This window comes from Eurosta solidaginis, chromosome 5, assembly GCF_040869045.1.
Source record: "Eurosta solidaginis isolate ZX-2024a chromosome 5, ASM4086904v1, whole genome shotgun sequence".
In the NCBI taxonomy this organism is placed as follows: domain Eukaryota; kingdom Metazoa; phylum Arthropoda; class Insecta; order Diptera; family Tephritidae; genus Eurosta; species Eurosta solidaginis.
The window spans coordinates 172,907,088-172,928,613 of NC_090323.1; the positions used below are offsets into that span (position 1 = coordinate 172,907,088).

The 21,526-nt window shown below is 39.4% G+C and overlaps 1 protein-coding gene across 1 annotated transcript in view; it reads right to left on the reverse strand.

Moving 5' to 3' along the window:
- Nucleotides 1-21,526, reverse strand: part of LOC137233827 (transcription factor mef2A) — an 84,805-nt gene that overhangs the window by 16,605 nt on the left and 46,674 nt on the right. Inside the window, exon 4 of the mRNA XM_067757286.1 lies at nucleotides 17,957-18,906. Within this exon, the coding sequence (XP_067613387.1) occupies nucleotides 17,957-18,906 (950 nt within the window). The remainder of the gene's footprint in view (nucleotides 1-17,956; nucleotides 18,907-21,526) is intronic.

Below are 21,526 nucleotides of genomic sequence, written 5' to 3' on the forward strand. Positions count from 1 at the left end.
TTTTTGCACATTATTTTGATATAATTGAATTGGCTTGAAGGATATTTAGGTAATATTGTGGGATAGTTACTAGATCATCCGCATTCAGGATTTATTACGAAACGACTTTGGGCTCATCTCCCGAACATTGCTGTATAATTTTTGCTATCACTTCGGGTATTATTCTGGATAAGTTTGGAGTTGTTTGAGGGGTTCTATGTTGTTGTGTTTTTGGGGAGGTACAGATCCGACCATCTTGGGAACGATTTAATATGGCCCCATTGAATCTTCTAGGCCATTCCTCCCCTATCCCTTAGTGGGGTTACCAGAGCCTCGGATGCTAAGAAAACAGGATTCTCCACGGGTCCGTGAGGTTGAAAATTGGGTTGGAGAAGAAGTAAATTAAGCTGGCAACCCTTTGAAAGTTGCGCTCAACAACCCCTAAAACCATTTGGACATACCTGCCGGGGTATATTCTAAGCCCCTAACCCGCTGGTGGTTTACGGGTTCTATCGCAGCTTTTTCAAGATAAATTGGGGATATTTCGAAGCTATTTCCAGATTTTTTGTTGAATATTTCGAGATTATTCTAGATATCCTTTTGGGATTATTTCGAGACCTTTTAGAGATTGTTTTCGTTCCTCCTGTACTATTTCGGCAGTACTTTGGGATCATTTCTAAATTATGTCACGTTGATCATATGAGATTATTTGAAAGAACTTAGGCATTACTCTGAGAATATTTTCTAGGCTGTTTTGAGAATTTTGGAATTGTTTCAAGGCAAGGTTTCGTTGATTTGGGAAAATTTTTGAGACCTCATCGGAATAATTTCGGCATTACCTACGAAACAATATTTTACTGTTTACTTTATCATTTGGGGATCGTTTTGGGGTTATTTCAGTATATTTACAGGACCCTTCGAAATTGTTTTGAGAATCATATTTGGAATAATTATATATTGCCTTTTGACCTACGCTATATTTCTTACAGTGGCACCACAAGCATTTACAACCCTCACAGTTTGTAGATAAGGTATATGCAAAGAAATCACTTCTTTCTTCCTTCAAAAGCTCTCCACTTTTCCGTGACTTTAGTTTCCAACCAATTTTGATATATCCATGGGCTGGGAGTATATGCAACCCACAGGTCCTACGGTTCATATCTACATCATCTCCAAGGAACTATTACCAACGTGGAAAGGCCACGTTTCAATTGTTTATTTGGTCCCAGTCCGATGGTTATTTGTACCACCAATACTGGATATGCACACATAGGCAACCGATCCAGCTACTGGTTGGATAGTAACAACTTACCGTTTTTGGTAATTCACTGACCCGGTATGAGGTCGCTGCTCGCCTGCCAATTGAGCACTTGTAACCATCACCCAGTTGCCTGTCTCGTCCTTATAGGCCCCACCTCTCGGTTGGCCACAAATAGAGTAGGAAATATAATCAAATGATAATAAATTAACCGCAGACTATCCGTATTTGAAGATGAAGAACAACAGCATAAAGATAATGGTGTAGAAAGTATCAATAATGCAAGTCATGGCAAATTCACCGAGTTGGTTGAGATAGATGTGGCAGCAAAAACGGAACGAATTGCAAATAACGCAGAGACGAAAAAGTTGTTGTACCTGAGGGCAGAGCACTTAATCCAAGCAGTGACGAGGGTGAGCGCATTTTGGGAGCTATAATGTGAATGCTGCAGGGCTTTTCGAACAGAGTGTTGTGGGCGAGGAGCATAACCAACATATGACAGAGAGCAAACGCAATTAGAGGACTCAGTGGGCTCGTCAGCATACTCAGCTGAGGAAAATAATGTAAATGATTTTGAGGACGCTAGCTGAGGTCCGCAGGACAACCAAACATGGAAAAAATTTTGTAAATGAAAACGAAAGACACACGGAACGCATGAAAATAGAAAGTCCAGCTGATGTGCGCACCGCTGATGACATAATAGTTTTGTCAATTCATATAGCAAGATATTGCGGCTGAGAAAGCCACAGAAATCTATGAGACTCCGCTTGCAGCTAGCTAATTAGATAGAAAACAGATAGACTGAGAAACTGATCCCCGAGGCACCGCTTTCACAGGTATTTCTGAGGTACCCATTTAACCGCTTCACCGTTCACTCTGTTTTTGGCGGTTGGATGCTCGCAATCCGGCTTCGACACTGTCTACTGTCTGCTTCTTCTTTATCGAAAACTGGCGATTCAGTTGTTCTTTGTTTTTCTTATATGTGTATGTATTTGAGGTACTGCAACCAAAAGGGGAATGTATATTTTTTTATGCAGGAAATAGGACCTACACGGGCCAATATTGGCTGAGTGTTATCCCGTTACGTTGAGCGACAATTAAGTAAGTTATTCTCTTGAGTGAATTAATAATACAAAACCCAACAAGAAACACTCAGAATTAATATCTGAACTAAGTTTACTTTTTTGCGTTCAACTATTAAATTCAACAAATATCATTATAAATATAAATTCTTAGTATATGTACTTATCAATAAAATAAATTATTTGGTTCGTAACCGCTATCCCCCTCCCAACTCAATGAAAGATCTGGCAAATCGTCTGCATCTCGCCAATTCAAACGACTATTGGACTCTTCGTAAGCGTAACGAGGTCGTCGCACAATTGATCGTCTGTGAGTATGCCGACGTGGCGTAAACTGAGCATTAGCAGCTTCGTTCACGGCACGTACCGCATTTCGGCGTTTGTACGCATTTGATCTCTGATATTCACGATACGCTTTCCCACTAAAATGAGGATTAATACATGCCGAGTCGCTTCGACGCCGTTTAAAATTATATGCCTGTCTTCTATTTTGACGCCTGAATTTTGGATTTTTTATTGGTTCACGATGATGCAGAATATCTTTCACCTTGACTTTCTGATGGCATATATCACAGTTGGATTTCGACTTAAACCATTTACTTAAAATGCGTTTCAGTGGAGATACATTCGGGGTTCGATTTTCACTTTTTAAATAGGTCGGTGAATCCATTGATTTTGCTGCGTATGGTTTTTCTTCTGACTTTGCTGCACATGGTGGCTTATTTTTGTCAGCACATTTCGAGTTTCTACCCAACAAACGTCCCATGAAGCTGAGCTTTTGCTGTATGGGATCATTTGCCTGCGCCTTACGAAAGTTTTCAAGTGCAATCTGCGCCTCACTCTTTTTCAGAAATTGTTCTATACCAAAGTCGTCGCAATCACTACCAGCGGATGCAGCATCATTATTATTGTTCGTTATTTCTTTATCATCCAAACATCTAACTAAATTTGGTATATTAGAAGGATCTTGTTGTTGTGCGCAAGTATCAATAAATTGGCTGCTGCTACCTATGCGCGGTATTGGCATCGGAAAGTCTGTAGGCTCAAAGTTGAAATCATTGAAGTCATCGTAGGACACTTTACATTGTTTGTTAGGTAGCGGAGGTGGCTCCCTAAAATGTTGTATATTGTGATTCTTACTCGAACATGTCTCGGACATTGACGGAATCTCTGGCGCTTTCGTGGGACATAGTGGCAGCTTCACTTTCATTGTGTCTTCAAAAATATTTGATTGATCATCTCTGTTGTTGTTATCATAATCAATTGGATCTACAACTTTTCTTCGCGCTGCAAACTTCGGATCCTGCTCTTCATCAGGATAGTCAAAACTTGCTAATTTTCTTTCTTTATAGTTTACGTTTGCGGAATCTTTCATAGAACGCAGGTAAGACCGGTGATAATGTTGCAGTGGTTGAGCAGCCAAATGTTCTAAGGATAACATTTTTTTAGAATCTATAGTTTTAGTCTCAGTATCACGCAACTCACGCTTTGCTCTTCTCAATTTTTTTCGCATATAAGGTGTACGTGTGTGCTTAGCGTAACCATTACTCCCCTCGATGTGTCTACGTATCTTATAGCGTCTGCGTTTTCGGGGCGCTAATTTTACAGTTGATGGTGTTTGAGATATAGGAAAACACGTGGTAGCGTAATAGATAGGCGAGGGAGTTGTGACATCTGACGACCCCGTATTATTAACGCTGCTAACGGTGGTAGCTGCGACAACTTTCGACTGTGCTGTAGCATTCTGCGTAACGTTTGGTGTCACCAAATTGAATATTGTTTGCTGATCAGTTTGAGTCGTTTCCTCTTGTGTTCTATTCGCATGCGATTGAGATTCTATTAGATACGATTGTGTCGCCAGTGTTTCAACAGGATAACATTGAGTTACTACGGGAACACTTTGCGTCGCCGTTGGATATGTTTCTGTTACGGCTGCTGGAGAATATGTTTGACTTTCCGTAGGATAGTACTGCATTCCTGCAGGGTAAGTCTGCGTTGTTGGCGGATATGTTTGAGTTTCCGTTGAATAGGACTGCGTTCCTGTAGGGTAAGGCTGCGCTGCTGGAGAATATGTTTGAGTTTCCGTAGGATAAGACTGCGTTTCTTTAGGATAAGGCTGTGCTGATGGCGGATATGTTTGCATTGCAGGGGTATACGGTTGCGCCTCAACAGGATAACTTTGGGTAACTATAGGATAAGTTTGCTTTTCTTGTGGGTACGGTTGCACAGCTGGCGTAGAAGGCGATGGATACGATTGCATTACTGGCGGTATAGCTGGAGGATAATTTTGCACTGCGGGCGTTGGAGGTACAGTATAGTGCTGCATAGCCGACGGTGTATAATAAGTCTGCCCCAAAGGATAGCACTGCGTTACCGTTGGATAATTTCCTGGATAACCCTGTATGCTGGGATAATTCATATTTTGATAAAGCGGTTTTGTTGTTGTTACCGGTATTGCATTCGTAGGTCGTGTCACAGGAAAACATTTAGCATGATGGGAGGTCTGTGCTTCTTTCATCGCATCGTTAGGTTTAATCGTCGTCACTGACTCTTCATCCGCTGTTTCTTCTTCGCCCTCCTCACAATCTTCGTCACTTTCTTCACCTTCTTGTTCAGCTTCTGTTGTTGTTGTTGCTGATGTTGTTGTTGTCGGTTGTACAATCATAATTTTGATAAGTGTTTTATTTGGTACGCGTGTGGTAGCTTCTGTTTCCGTTTCCTCGTCGTCTTCGCATTCTTCTTCAACTTCTTCTTCTTCTTGTTTTGCTGCTTCAGTTGTTTGATATATTGTTTTTTCAGTTAGGTTTTCCTCTTTCTGCTGTTTCTGATCTTTAATTTTTTCTGTTGTAATATCTTCTTTTTGCTCTTCTTTTGTTTCCTCTTTTGGTTTTACTGACTTTTCTTCAGTTGTTCCTGTAGTTGTTGTTTGTTTTGCCTTGTATTTTGTTTTTTCGTTATATTTGTTCTTAGGTGGCTCCCTTGTTGCACTCTCTGTTGTTTCATCACGTTCATTGCTGGGTTTTGTATCTGAATGAGGTTGGGTTTGCGGTTTTTCGACGCTTGTTTCAGGCTCTTTAGGTGGTTTTTCCTCTGTGCTTCTATCAATTTCTTCTGTTTTTTGGCGTACCGTTGTTTTTTCAACCTTTTCATTATCTGCGCCAGGTTTTTTTGTCGTAGTTTCGTTCTCGACATCCGCATTTGTGGGTTTCTGTGCTATTTTATTTGATTCCCTTGTATTCTCATCCTCTTCTCTATTCCTCTCTGTAGTTGTTTGCTTTTTGTTACCACACTTCGTTGTGACTTCCTCTCTACTCCTATCTTGTTTCTTTGTCACCTCTTCACTTTCACTATATTCCGTGGTATACTTTTGTTTTTTATCCTCATTCTTAGGTGTAGTTTCTTCTTTCTCCGCATCAATTTTAGTCGTGACCTTCTCATTTTCGCGATTCTCATTTGAAGGCTTCTGTTTTTTATATTCTTTTTCAACATCATTCTTCCTCGTTACCTCTTCATTTTGCTCGTGTTCTCTTGTCGCTTCATCACCTTCACGATTTTCGTTGGTAGGCTTTTTCGTTTTCGACTCGTAATTTTCCCGTTGCTCGTTTGGGGGTTCATGTTTACTATTGTCATATCTGTGCGTCACCTCTTCCGTATGATATCGTTTTGTTGTCACTTCTTGTTCACCTTCATCGCCTTTATGCTGCTCCTGATTTAAATAATATGGATTGCGTCTTGTTGTTGTCAATATACGCTCCCGTTCGGTAGTGGTTGGAGGACATGTTGCATAAAATTCAAGTTTTGGTTCCGTTATGTCTTCCACACGTAAAGTTTGTGGCGTTGCAATAGGAAAACTTCCTAAATAATTGTAATCAAATTTTGGGTCGCTCCTATTTTGATGTTTGTCGTTTTCGAAATCTCCTTGTTTCTTTTGTAGAGCGATTACCGCATTGGCCAACATTCTGCCTTTCAACTTAAGTAAACCTTCCATATAATCACCATTCGCACTAAAACTTCCTACATTATGACGACGACGTATGAAACGCGCATTTAGCGATATTATAAAAATATTATTAAAAGTAATAAAAATAAATAAAATTTTCTTTGAAAAATACATTTTTGAAATTTTTTTAAAATTCACAAAAATTTACAGTCAAATGTCAATGAACGAATAAAAATGGAAAGAAAACTTTTGCTAACCTTTTGAAGAATATTTTGAAATCGATAAATTCTCTGAAAAACTTTTGAGATACTTAAGTGATTTTATTTCCTATATTATCGGTTGTATTCTGTATTGCGAATGATAGCCAGAGCTGTAAAAAGATTGAATCAATTGAGGGTGCATTCTCTCAGTTTTCTTTTAAAAAATTGTGATTTATTGGTTGCATAATATAAATCTCCATTCCTGAATGGCTCAAAATACCTTAACTCAAATCTAAAGTGTGTGTGTTATTGAATGGTAGGAACCATTCCCAATCTTTAATGAATGTAAACTTGATATGAAAGAACACTTTTTTTCCAATCAGTACTAAATACTTTTTCCCTAGGGTTCTTTTTTTGTATACTTTCATTGCCATCAGATATGTTAAATCAATTTAGGCGTAAAATGTATCAATAGAGATAATAGCCCCTTCTAATTATTCAAGTAGTTTAATATTTAAGAATTCATGAGCTTAACACTGGCTTATAATAATTGAATATTCAATCATTATTTTTGAAAAGAAAGAAAAATTTACTGGCATACTGCGATTTTAACATTTCGAAAACCGCCACATAATCATCATCAGTCAATTTCGAATGTTATCAAAGGCTTCACTGATATTCGAACCGCGAATCACACGGTGAAACTGCATTTGCTTTAAATCATCGAAATATGCCAGTAAATGTTTCTTTCTTTTCAGTTTCTCTTTAAACTTCGCAAAGACAACCTATTGCTTTCTTGCTATATGTCAAAATGGTTCTATATGTCCTACTTATTTTGCTGTTGTAGTAAAATGGATATTGTAAATGAACACATTGTGCATTGACCAAATAGAGTAAATTGTGGATATTTTTTGCCGATAATATAACAAAAACAGATACTTGAGTTTAAGTCGTTTAAATTTAAATACATCAAAGTACATAGGTCTATCAGCGATTTCGTTGGAGCTTCCTAATTCCGAGAATTTCGATAAATATATGTCTAATTCCATGATATCGTCCTACAGGGATTCAGACTTTTTCTATTCACATGAGTCACCTTCCCAGTTTTCCTTCATATGTGCCACGAAAAAAAAAATGTTTCATTGGGAGAAAGTCTTCAGAGGTTATTAAATTCCCTCCCCACAAAGAGATTGACTGGCTCCATCGGATTACAGTTTTTACAGCTGATGTTTTGCCAATGTTTGACGGAATATAAATATAGGACCCGAGTGATTGAGAAGGACCAACTACCTATAGAGCCTACTTTAAATGACTGTAATTACAAACTATTGTGTTTAGAAGAATATTTTTCTTAGAAATTAGAGAAAAATAGTATATTGCTGTTGCAATTTGGAAACTCACAAGCCATTATCTATATTGTATTTGACCATAAACCGCTAGGAAGAATATATGAAGGAACTTAAGAGCTTTTATAATATATATCTTTCAATTGTTTAATCAACAACTGAGAACGTTCAAATGTAGATTAGTACTTTTTCCTGCAAGCCTTTTATATGCCACATTGGTAACACTTATTTAGAACGATGACAATTTTCTGAACAGGGATGTTGAAATATTTATCATTTGCTTTTTTTATTATTAAATTTTTAGAACAATTTTAATAAAAATGCTTTTTCAATTAACTTCTTTCTGCTTTATTACCATTTAAATAACGAAAAAACTGGTCATCACTGTCAATAACTAAATTTTTGTGTTGATATTTTGAAGTGGCTTTAAGTAAATGCAACCATGTGATATTTGAGCGGGTTTTGTGCTTGTACGACATTTTTCATAATTGATTGGTACTAGAAAAGTGTGTGAACACTCAACAAAGGCTGCATTCATTTGAATGCTTATTCTGTGTTGAAAAATGTTTTGTTTTTCATTCAATTACTTCATTCTTTCTTCGAAGTAATTCTTCTTTCTTAAAGAGTGCATTCTTTTTTTCCCACTACTGAATGACGAATGGGTTGACTTTTAAGTCACATTCCTTAACAAGGAATGAAATAATGAAGAAACAGCATTCTTAAATCAATGATTTAAAATTTCAAATGATTGCACACTTTTACAGCTCTGATGATAGCTCAGACGAACGAATCGCCTCCATATGATTTCATCTACAAATGGTATTTTTACGAATTTTGGGATTTTTGATTATTTGCGCCTTCTGCTATTGTTCGAATCACTGAACTGTTGAATAAATAACTCCAATATTCAGGGCTGGAATCGTAACATACGATCACGGATCGGCAACCATACGAAAGAAAATTACGTGATACGTCAAACGTATAAACAAAATGGGATTATAACATACGAAAGCAAACGGAACGTAATTTATTTTCAATTCACAATAAATTTTACTATCCACGTTAAGTTGGACAAAAATACTATGGATCCCACCCCCGGGATCGGAGGGAGCCGGGGACATCTTTCGGGTTTTCGGTAATATCTTTTGAATGGGTTCAAATTTTTCTTTATTGTTGTCGAGGTCAATACGCGTCTTTTGACACCTCTATCGATATTTTGGACGAGTATTAGGAGTTGACCCCTGTTCTAGACCTTATTGCAGTTTCTTAAGGAGATTTCGCTTATCTTAAGAAGCTTTTATTTACTTTCTGGAGAAGTTAAATTTGAAACAAGCCGATACCAAGGGTGGTGTCTCGCCATGAATTCTGCCAATATTTCCTTTTGGCTTGGATTAAGCTTGTTCGAATTCGAACTTTGTTAATAATACGAGTTTGAAATTTGTTATTATATTTAACCCAATGAATTTTATTATATTTTATTTATTCATCTATTTTAACAATTTTCTTTCATTTCCAATGAAATTTGTGTGTATACGATCGCCAGCTTTTGTTCTAATGAAAGTGGAGCGTAACGTGTATATCCAGTCACTCGTCACGTATGTTGCCATCCAAAATTATAACCAAAGTAGTACGTTCACGTATGTCATAATTCGAAAATCATGTTTTACGTGACGAGTTATACGATCACGAATGTTACGATTTGGTCCCAGTATTGCAAAATGGTATTTATTTAGCCTACTTTGGGAGTAGTACAATTATACTTCACAACTTAATTACTTGCGTGCTTCACCAAATCAAGAAGCCACGCTTATGTACATGTACACATACAAGCCGACGAAGAATATTTCACACACACAAGCAGCGGCTTAAAGCAAAGAAGTTATCTCACATATACATATGTAGTCATCAGCTAAGTATAGAAGTTGTTACTCACACATACAACCGCATATAACTAGATTACGAAGCAGGAGATACAACAGTTCTAGAAGGTGAAACGTTTAGACCTTAGGAGAAATATGCAGACGAGGCAACAGAGAGTGTAAAACAGCGCAAGCTGACTAATCAATTTGATTTTAACACTCAAGCAGCCACACTTGTGCGAAGCCCGTTGCCTCATCCCCATATTTCTCCTAAGGTCTAGACGTTTCACCTTCTAGAACTGTTGTATCTCCTGCTTCGTAATCAAGTTATATGCGTGTGCATGTGTGAGTAACAACTTCTTCACTTAGCTGATGAATACATATGTGTATGTGAGATAATTTCTTTGCTTTAAAGCGGTGGTTATGTTTGTGAAATATTCTTTGTCGCCTTGTATGTGTACATGTACATAAGTGTGGCTGCTTGCTGTTTTTGTTGTTGTGATTATTTACTAACAGCAGAGTGATGCTGATATTCGCCACAGTATTCCCTACCATTTTCGCTTGATATGCCACATAAGTTTAGGTTGAATGTCAAAAACCCTAGCAGGACAAGATCACTTGGATAATTTAAAGGTCCATTGCGATACGACTTAAGAATACTTTGTTCTTAGCTGTAGCTACTTAGAGAATCTCAGACATCTCAATCCTCAATACACCCTCCGGAGATTAAAGTGGGCTGTTACAAAAATACTTAAGCCTAATTTTGGCAAAAACTGGACTATCAAACTTACTAAAGTGACCCGATTTTACCTCAGTACGTTAAGACGTACCGCATGGAATTGTCAGAAACCCAACAACCGTTGATAGATGAGCCTTGGTGAACCATTATGGCACCATTTTTCTACAAGAGTGTACTTTCTTTTATGTGAATCGGGTTCTTGATCAATTATTTCATGTTTAATAAAAATTTTAAGAAAATCGCTTTGCGTATAATGGTTTTAAGATATCCGTGAGACAGTTGCCCGAAAGCCATATGGACCATGACCCAGATGATCATAATCTTAAAGTGATTTTCTTAAATCAAAAGAGATGTGAGCATGCACAGACTACCCCCGACCAGCCCTTAATTGAAATCAAGGCTTTAGTATACTCATGGTTATCGGAGTTGATTAAAATTGGTCCACTCTACATAGCAGCTCTGGGTTAAGATAATTACAGTAGGACATCGCCATAATCTATGGGTACTATGCTGGCATTATAATTCGCGAAACCCCAATTCAATGGCGGTACAATTAACACTCAAATACTTTCGAAAACTTCTCAAAACCGGGTTGCTCGTCAGCAGTGAATTTACGAATTCTCCGTGTGTATTTATGCCATTAAAAGCTTTTTCCCAAAGCAATGTCACCGTGCTTGGCAGATTCCGTTTGGAGTTCGGCATACAAAAACTAAGGTTGCTCTAATTGGTATAAAAATCATCAAAACAAAAATTTAAATGCCAGCCCAGCCATACATTTCAACTTCGATTCGGCCAACCTTGGTTTTGACTTGACCGAGGAATAATAATTTGCCGTGTCTATGATAAAGATGAAGTTAAAAAAATGCTCAAACGCCTGAGGTAAGAAAGCCCATAGCCTATGTACATATAGATAACAAATGGCCAAATCAAAGACATGATCGCAGCGGTTTTGCCCGCAATATCCACAGGCTATACGTTTAGCCTGTGACAATTGTTCCCAAGGTACATAGTGTACTAACAGCAACGCAGATACCCCACAGCGTTGTTGGCATCAACTAAGACCAGCACTATTATGGGGAAGAACCTGCCACTCTATCTTCTCATAAAGGCAGCGTGCAATTAACGGAAAATGTTGCCAGCTCCTGCCGATGGTTGCACGGCAGCAGTAGCTAGCGCCTTCGTTCACATTGGTCTGCAAGGTAGTCTCCAGTCCAACGTAAACTATTGATATTTGCCATAAAGTGCCAGTGGTACTCACCAATTTAGAATAAAATAAATGCTAAGATTTAACTTTATCAGTTCAGAAAGCAACCCACTAGACTGCACAACTGTATTTGGCTCATTCATATTTGTGATTATAGTTTTTGTAATTTTACATCGCCCTTCTCAGTTACTATTTTTCGTCAGGATCTTCTAATGAAACCTCAAAAAAGTAAGCGGCTTCAGCAGACCTGGACCATAGAAAGAACAAAGTCTCTACATTCTTAAGGCAGGGAAGAGCTGTGGTGTCGCGGTTAGCATCAGAGCGTATTTTGTCTTCCTTTTTTTGAGTCGCGGTAGTGAGATATCCAAAGATAATGCTATAAGTAGTAGCCTATGCTAACGACCTAGCAATCCCCACCAGTGATAGAGTTCCGAACACACTTTCTTTTGCATCTTTGCGGATCTGCTATAAACCAAAATAGAACTGAACTAGCTCTATTTGGATTGTGTGCGACATCCATGAATCTAGGTCACCCTCTAATGTCAGAGTGTCGCAGGTGCTATCAGAGAGGCTTAACAAGGGTAGCGCAATGGCTGTATAAAGATTGCAGCTGGTTGCACTAATTCCAAACTAGTGCAGAGCTACCACATGAAGAGATGGTACTAGTTATATCCCATTACACCGAAGCTTTGCAAAAAGAACTCCGACAGCAAGGCTCAAACGGGCACACCATTATTAAGTGGGCTAATTAAGCAGGCGTCAGCTGCGTTAAATCAGCAAAACCCCCCTGGAGAAAAAAAGATGACCAAGCTAGGCAAGGCGATTGAGGACTTGATGCAGTTCTTCATAGGGCGTAATAATATACACGCGGAAATCAAGCGCTTGGCCTCCGTAATAAAAGTGCTGTACATCGAGTCGGCCCTAGAGGTAAAGAATTTAGAACATAAATTGCGTGCAAGCGAATGCGCCAAGAATAGAAGTCCATCACCCCCAGGAAAGCGACCGAGGAATAATTCGTACTCGACCAAGGAGAACAACGTGGTAAAACCCACTACTACTCTAAAAGATGTCTTACCAGGGCACGTGGGTTGTCACAAACGACGGCACGAAACGCAAGAGAAGACGGAGCGGAAAGAGGAAACTGCAGCCCAAAAGACGGGAGAGTGGCAGTTAGCCAAAAAGAAGAGCAAGAAAAAATCACTTAAGGCTAGGCCGGATGCAATCATCATTTCCAAGGCGGGGGATGCGACGTACGCCGACATATTGCGTAAAGTGAGAAGATGCGACGAATTAAAATCCCTGGGTGATGACGTCAAAACGATTAGAAGAACGGCGAAAGGAGAGCTGTTACTAGAGCTCAAAAAATCGCAAGATGGGAAAACAAGCGCGTACCAAGCAGAAATTGAAGCGGTACTAAAGGACTCGGCTAAAGTTATAACAAAGTCCCAAATGGTCACGCTACAGTGCAGAGATCTCGATGAGATTACTACGTCCGAGGAGATTTGCAACGCCCTCCACCAGCAATGCAACATCAAACTTCCAGATGTGGCTGCCATAAAAAGCATACGCACAGAGTACAGTGGCACGAAGTCGGCACTTATAAGCCTTACAGCGGATGATGCCAAGGCGGTTCTTAATACGCAAAGAATCCGGGTAGGATGGGTTTCCTGCCGAATTAGAGAGCTCAAGCAAGAAAAACGCTGTTATAGGTGCTGGGGCTACGGGCATATAGCTCAGATATGTAAGGAGTCTGTAGATAGGTCTAGCCTATGCAGGAAATGCGGCCAGGAAGGTCATAAGGCTGCAAGTTGCGAAAACGCACCGAAATGCGCGCTATGTGGGGGACAACATTCAGCAGGCAGTTTTAAATGCCCACAACGAGAGGGCAGCAAAATTACTGTCTCATGAGGGTATTGCAGCTCAATTTAAACCATTGCGAGGCAGCCCAAGAGCTATTATCCCAAACAGTCTATGAAGGAGGATATGACATATTGGTACTCTCTGAACAATACAAAAATCGCCAGGAGCAGGGTTGGTTCTCAGATTCAGCAGGGAAAGCCTCAATTTGGGCACCAGGGAAATTTCTCCCACAGGAAATTATGACGCCAACGGTAGCAGGATTCATGTGGGCAAAAATCAACGGTATATACGTCTTCAGTTGCTATGCCCCTCCGAGCATGACCATCGCCGAGTTCGAAGACATGATATACGGGATCACCATTGAAGCACGAGGTAAACACCCGCTTTTAGTGTGTGGAGACTTCAATGCATGGTCATCTGTGTGGGGAAGTAGACGAACCAACGAAAGAGGGAGAGTTCTCCTCGAAAGTCTTGCTTCTTTGAGGCTAGAACTCCTAAATGAACCAGGGATATATACCTTCGATACAGGTACCAGACGATCCATTATAGATCTCACCTTCGCTAGCAGCGAAATAGCAAGACGAGCAAAATGGTCCATAAGCAACGTCTACACACACAGCGACCATAAAGCTATTAGCGTAGAGCTGCTCGAAACTCCACGAACGGTAGCAGCAAGACATCGACAAAGTAGGAAATGGAAACAGCACCTTTTCGACCCACAAATATTTGACATTATCCGGAAGGACGCCATAGTACGAGAATCGCATGCGGAAGACCAGTCGGTTCAAATCACTAAGTTGCTATGTATGGCATGTGATGCTGCCATGCCCAGAAGTCGCGGAAAAGCACAGCGCACTCCGGTATATTGGTGGAATGACGAAATTGCGGAAGAGCGTAGAAAATGCCACAAAGCACGAAGAATAGCGCAGAGGGCACGCTCATCACCACGATATGCAGAGCTACACAGCACCTATGTCGCACAAAGAAAGGCACTTAAAAATGCCATAAAAAAGAGCAAGAAGTTATGCTTTAGGGAACTGCTGGATAATCTCGACCTAGATCCTTGGGGATCAGCCTACAGAACTGTGATGGCCAAAGTTAAAGGACCGATATCACAGCAACCTACGTGCCCGATACTGATGAATGTTATTGTTGAAACACTTTTCCCGGCGCAAGATCGCTGGACTTATCCAAGCGAGGATCTAGAAACTACGGAAATTCCGCAAATTACAGAGCAAGAGGTGCTGGACGCTGCAAAAAAGTTGCTGATAACAAATCCCCAGGACCCGATGAAGTACCAAACATAGCCCTTAAAGCCGCGATTACAACTAGGGCTACATTATTTACTGATCTTTTTAATGCCTGTATGCAAGAAGGCGTGTTCCCTCGCCCGTGGAAACGACAAAGACTTGTCCTATTGCTGAAACGTGGTAAACAGCCGGACCAACCATCCTCATATAGGCCACTTTGAATGCTGGATTCCCTAGGGAAGATTTTCGAGCGTATAATTAGTGAGCGCCTACAGCTGACTCTAGAAAGACCAGGTGGCTTATCGAATAGTCAATATGGATTTCGCAAATCAAGATCCACCGTAGATGCAATACAAACAGTCGTCAATATAGCTAGAGAAGCTATCTCTGGAGGCCAAAATAAAAGGAAGTTCTGTGCACTGATTATGTTGGACATCAAGAATGCTTTTAACACTGCGAACTGGATGCAGATAATGGCAGCGCTGCAAAGCTTCGGCACTCCAGCTTACTTACGCAGAATTATAGGTAGCTATCTTAAAGACAGAGTACTTCTTTTTGACACGGATCAAGGAGCAAAAGAGTACAAAATCACAGGAGGCGTCCCACAGGGATCTGTTCTCGGTCCAACGCTATGGAATGTAATGTATGACGGGGTGCTAAAGATAGATCTACCAGAAAACACGCAAATTGTGGGATATGCTGATGATATTGCAGTGGTAGTAGTGGCCAAGAAACTGGACCTGCTTCAAGCATTATGTAATGACGCGGTAGCAAGAATAAAGGAATGGCTGACCAATACAGGACTGCAGTTGGCTAGCCAAAAGACGGAAGTGGTATTAGTAAGCTCAAAACGGTCGGCGAACGAGTTAGTCTTAACTGTCGGGGATCATCAAATCACCTCAAAGGATTCCTTAAAATACTTAGGAGTGCACATTGACTCTAAGTTAACTTTCAAAGAGCACTTCAGAGCGGTGGGGGAGAAAATTACCAAAGTTAATGGATCACTTATGCGAATAATGCCTAACATTGGTGGTCCGAGCGAAGCTATACGTCAGCTATTGTCCACAGTAACCAGCTCAATAATACTATACGCAGCACCAGTGTGGTATGGATCTAAACAGACCCATCAAAAATATATATTAGCAGCGTACCGACTTGCTTCTTTCAGAATAGCAAGTGCTTATCGGACGGTGTCCGACGACGCGATCCTGGTTCTAACCCGGAAAATCCCAGTGGACTTACTGGCAAGCGAAATGGCCGATCTGTATAACACTAATATCGAGCGACCGTCTGAAGAAGACAAGAAAAGAGCAAGGACACAAACAATAGCTAAGTGGCAAGAACGGTGGGAGGCCTCGAGTAAAGGGCGTTGGACTTTCACACTAGTTTGGAACGTAGCTCAATGGAATGAGCGGAAGCACGGCGAACTGAACTACCATCTCACGCAGATAATGAGTGGACATGGCGGTTTCAAAGAGTATTTATGGAAGCGTAGGATAGAGGAAGATCTTCATTGCCCAATGTGTACCACAGAGTTAGAAAACGCAGAACACGTCATGTTCTACTGCCCCCGTTTCCACGAAGAAAGACTCACCTTGCATGGAGTCTTTGGGGAGGAACCTACCACGAGAAATTTAGTTTCACATATGTGCAACAGGAAAGAATGCTGGACTGCAGTGACACGCCTGATGGATGCTGAGAGGGAGCGCAGAGAAATGCGCATGCGAAGCAGTGTCGATTAAATGGACACTCAGAGCAAATAGCGGGAACCTGGACGCAGGGACAACAGTAGGCTCTTAAAAAATGAGAAATATGGAACGCCACCCTGAAGTAATGTGAAAGTGGTGCCGGGGTGGGCGACGGTTCCAGAACGGGGCTGTTTTTTAGTCTACGGACACACGGTTGCTGCGACGGCAGCAATTATGGTGCATTAGGCATTTTTCAGCCTCCCCGCAAAAAAAAAAAAAAAAAAAAAAAAAAAAAAAAAAAAAAGTTAAATCCCATTGCAGATCTTTAGAAAGCGTTGTTAACTGGTTCAGTCGTAAGTTGTTCTGAGAAAAAAACCCCACCTTTTTTAATTAATTTAAATACATATATTGTCGCTTAGAATTAAGCACTGTTGGCACAAGTGTGGCTTCCAACTGTCCCGGTATGCATCCGATAAGCTCAAGTTTGGAGGTAGTCATTAAACCAGTAGTGCGAAAATGTCACCTTGCGTGATTCTATCTCATTTTTCTGCAGGAAAAAGTCCTCAAATCGATTTTCTGCCCTCGAGTATTAAAAATGTACCCGGACGAGACTGTTGGAGGGACGCCTGCAGCCAAAGCTGTTATTAGACTTCGAGACGCAGAGTAAAGACATATGAACAATGGACATTCCAGCATTTTTGTCAGCTTCGACTTGCGATAGAAGTCCGACGATATATTAAGCTTTTCAACCACTGCACTGTTTACCAAGAGGCAGTTGTCTCTATCAAGTTTGTGGCAAATAACGGGATAACTTTGGTGTTAATAGTCAAATTACGACGGACCCTGCAACATATCTATGTATATTAGGGTGTTACTTTTAAATGAAATATATTATTTTATTCAGCCTCGCCTCTTCAAGAATATCCTCACATTGTTTGACTTCTAATACTCAAAATCAATAATACTTTAGTTTATCATATCATATATAAATTTACGTCTCATTAAGAAACGCTCAGACAGATTCTTGAGTCTCCATACACCAATCTTAGCTTTGATGCATGTGCGATACCCATTAACCGTCTCCAAGCGGAACGAAATTTATGTGTGATGTTTTTGACCTACGTATTACCGCCTGAGAAGGTAAGACTATAAAATATATTTTATTTAATTTATATGGGCCACTCTTATATACATAAGTATTCGGTCTTCAAGTGTCCATCTCACTATTAGACTTCTGAATATAGTCGTTAACTTAAAATAGGATAAGAATGCAGCATTCATACAACAAATCTTCGCAATATAATACATCTTCTTCCGAATCATGTTTTTTCACCAATATTCGAGTTATAATTTTCCCCATTCTTCGTCTTTTTCATGGACCAAGGGAGGCAAGCAGTAATCTCACATTAATCACAATTCCGTATCTGACTGTCGGTATATAAGAATTTCTGTGATTGTATGTAAGAATATCCTCTTATTCATCTGTTTATCTGTTTGTCCGTTTATTGACCAATTGTCAATAAGCAGACAGATGCTCCGATCAATACTTACTGTAAACTTTGAATGGTCCCCATTGTTGATTCGAAGTTAATTGCTCTTGTTGTTGTAGCTGTTGGTGTTGATGTTGTTGATGTTGTAATTGTATTTGCTTTTTTAGCAGTGTTGACTTATGGTGTTGTTGTTGCTGTATATGCTGCATGTTCGGCAGCGATAATGTTAACGGTTGCAAAGCACCGGCAGAAAATGTTCCATGTTGCTGTTGTTGTTGCGTCTGATGACCATTTACCATGCTGTTATAGCTTGTGGCTGTTGTTGACATTTGCTCGTTGTTACCCCCAGCACCAGTACCAGAGCCACCACCATCACCACCAGCACCACAACCATTCAACAATGTTGTTTGATTAGCGGCGGCAATTATTGCCGATGTTGCATTCTGCACGGATGACGAATTCAATTGCAAACCAACCGTTGACGTCGATTTATATTGACCGACTGTTTGTTGTTGTTGTTGCTTATGCTGTTGTAAGAATACGCTGAGATTGTTGTGGGTTGTTGTGGTGGGGGTAACTGCACCACCATTGCACGCAGCTGCAGCCGGAGGGTTGCCCAATAAACTGTGCTGATGTTGGTGTTGATGGTGATGTAGCAAGAGTTGTTGTTGTGGCAACAAATTAGCTGTCATTGCTGCCATAGCGACAGCAGCGACCTGCTGCTGATGTTGTGCTTGTTGTTGCTGTTGTACTCCATGATGGTGATGATGTGGATTGGGCAACAAGTGAGTGGTTGGCTGTTGTTGTTGTTGCTGCTGCTGCAGTTGCTGATGTAATTGTTGTTGTTGTTGTGCAAGTGCTGCCGCAGCGACAGCAGCATTTATGTTGCTGCTATTGACCGCATCGCTGAGCAAACGTGATGTATTGGTCATTAGGCGTTTACGTTTCTTCGCACGAATGCCGGATGGACGTAAAAGCGTCGATGAGCAGTAACTGTCGTAAAAGTAATCCCTGTGGGGAAGAGAAAAAGAAATAAGTTGAAAAGTGCCAAATAAGCAATTAATCACACAAAATGGTTTAATTGAATTGTCAACAACAATAAATCGAGAAAAAGAAGAAGGATGCGAATCAAAAGTGAAAGGATAAAAAGTCTAAGAACAGAAAAAGGAATCATTCTGGTCCAAGTCAATAGTCAAGAGCACTGCTTTTTACTTTTCATGCAAACCGTCTACTTGAGACTGCTGCATCGTAAAAGTGGAAGTCATTTTCGCTTCCGAAAAGTATTTACATCGGCGGACAGTAAAAAAGCAAGGATTTTTTTTTTTTCAAATTTCATCAATTCAATTCTATGGCCATAAGCAATAATCGCCTAAGTCTAATGTAAAGGGATAGGACTTATGCTATTATTGCATGTGACCACAGAATTCCTCCTTTATTTATTTTGTATATTTTAAGAAAAAACTTAAAAAAAATGTGTAACAGAAACTTTGCAAACACATTTCAAAACCATTTTCAAAATAATTCGTAAATTCGTGAGAATTATACGAAAAATTCGAACGTTTTATTTGGAGTTGTCTGAATATTTATGAGTATGAGTTTTGTAGTCCAATCAGTTTTAGTCGGACAAAATCTCTCGAAATTCGCACTGTTTTCTGAAAAACTTTTTTTCATAGGGTAGTTCAGATTTTAGTACATACAGAAATGAAAATCATTGATATACAGTTATTTTGAGCATCGAAACGGGCTACTATATGCTTTACGATTCTCTGGAAAAACCTGTATATAAAAGTAGGCGTGGTCCTTAATACACTCCGGCCGTTTTTGCTGGACACATTCACATTTCTAAGGAGAGTATGCGTACCGAATTTTTATTGTGACGGGTTGACTCCCTTTTTGGGGTATGGCCACGCCCATTTACATATATATCCCTTTTTCCCCCATTTTTTATTACAATTGTAGTTCCGAATTAAAAAAACATTGTTATAAACTTATATTTTCCAAAGGGATTGCCTAATAAGAACTTTTACGAGTACTTTAAACATCTTTTGTATAAAAGAAGGCGTGGTCATTATCCGATTTCGTCCTTTTTTGCAGAAATACTCACAATTATGAGGAAAGTACGGTCAGCAAAACTTGTCGTGGTAGAAAAACCTCTCTTCAAGTTATGGCTTTCGAAACGTTGAAAAATGTTTTGTCAAAAAGGGGACTGTACCACGCCCATTTAAAAAAATCTTCGAGTTTTCCGAATTTTTTATTTTAATAGCACTTTGGAAGTAAAATGTTAATATTTTAATTCGCAAGAATATTTTGTTTATTATGTTCACTTACGATCCTTTTAAAAATCTGTTATAAAAAATGGGCGTGATCCTGAATCGACTTCAACCAAGCATATTACGTAGGGTAAGAAAAATATGGTTGACGGTTATGACTAATAATATTTTTGAAATTGATTTAAATAAATTGACGCTGCCACCCGTCACTTTTCGGAAACTTCTTAGTATTTTGCATAGGAATCATAATATCAAGTCACGTGTGAAATTTGGTTATTTTAGTGAATAATCACATTTTTTTTTTTTAATTTTCCAAAATTTTATTTACATAAAGAGTGGGCGTGGTTATTGTAAAATTTGTTCATATTACATTGCCATAGCAGATGAGTAGCAACGCAGCCACATACCAAAATTTCCTGCCTCAAAATTTACACAAATTATCGTGTTCACGGCGGCCGCCGCACAGTGGCATTTTGCTTGGTTTAGACGCGAAAAAGTAAACATTTTCAAGTAATTATACCTTTGGTGAACATGAAATGGTATATTAACCTTGGTCCGATGTTTGTAACGTTGAGAAATATAGAAGATATACTCACCATTAAGTATACCGAATTTATCAGGGCGACGAACTGAGTTGATATAGCCATGTCCGTCCCTCTGTCCGTCCGTCTGTCTGTTTGAACGCAAACTAGTCCCTCAAATTTCCAGATATCTCAATGAAATTTGGCACAAGGATGTATTTTTGTATTATATTAGACATTTGTCAGATCCGGTAGGATCGGACCACTCCCATACAACCGATCGTTCAGATAAGACGATTTTGATCATTCCTGCCGCAATTTAGAAAGTATAAACATGAAACTCGGTGATATATATTCGAATATATCATAGAAGATTTACTGTTAAAATCATTTCGTTCGGAGCTATATATAATATATATATCCCATACAACCGGTCGTTCAGATAAAGGGGTTTTTTGCCATTTTTTATTTTATATTTATTTTAAAAATCGTTTAGGTATGTACATCTGTTCACTATATATTTCTTATCTTATACATCCGATTATTTGGAGATTACGAACGGGATAAGAATATTGTTCAGCCCCATTCATGAAAGGTATGAAGTCTTCGGCATAGCCCACAGTTCCATCTTTACTTGTTTTTTTTTTTAATTTGAATGCAGTTTGTTTTTAAAATGTCCACAGTATATAACGGTAATTATAATTTCTTATAATTATTGTCCTTCATTGAATAATCTGCTGTCAAACTGTGAGTTGTTGATGACGCGCTAAGTATACAATTCACAGAATTGAAATAAAACTTTTTGGTGAAACAAAAGCTAGAATATTTTTTGGTTATTTA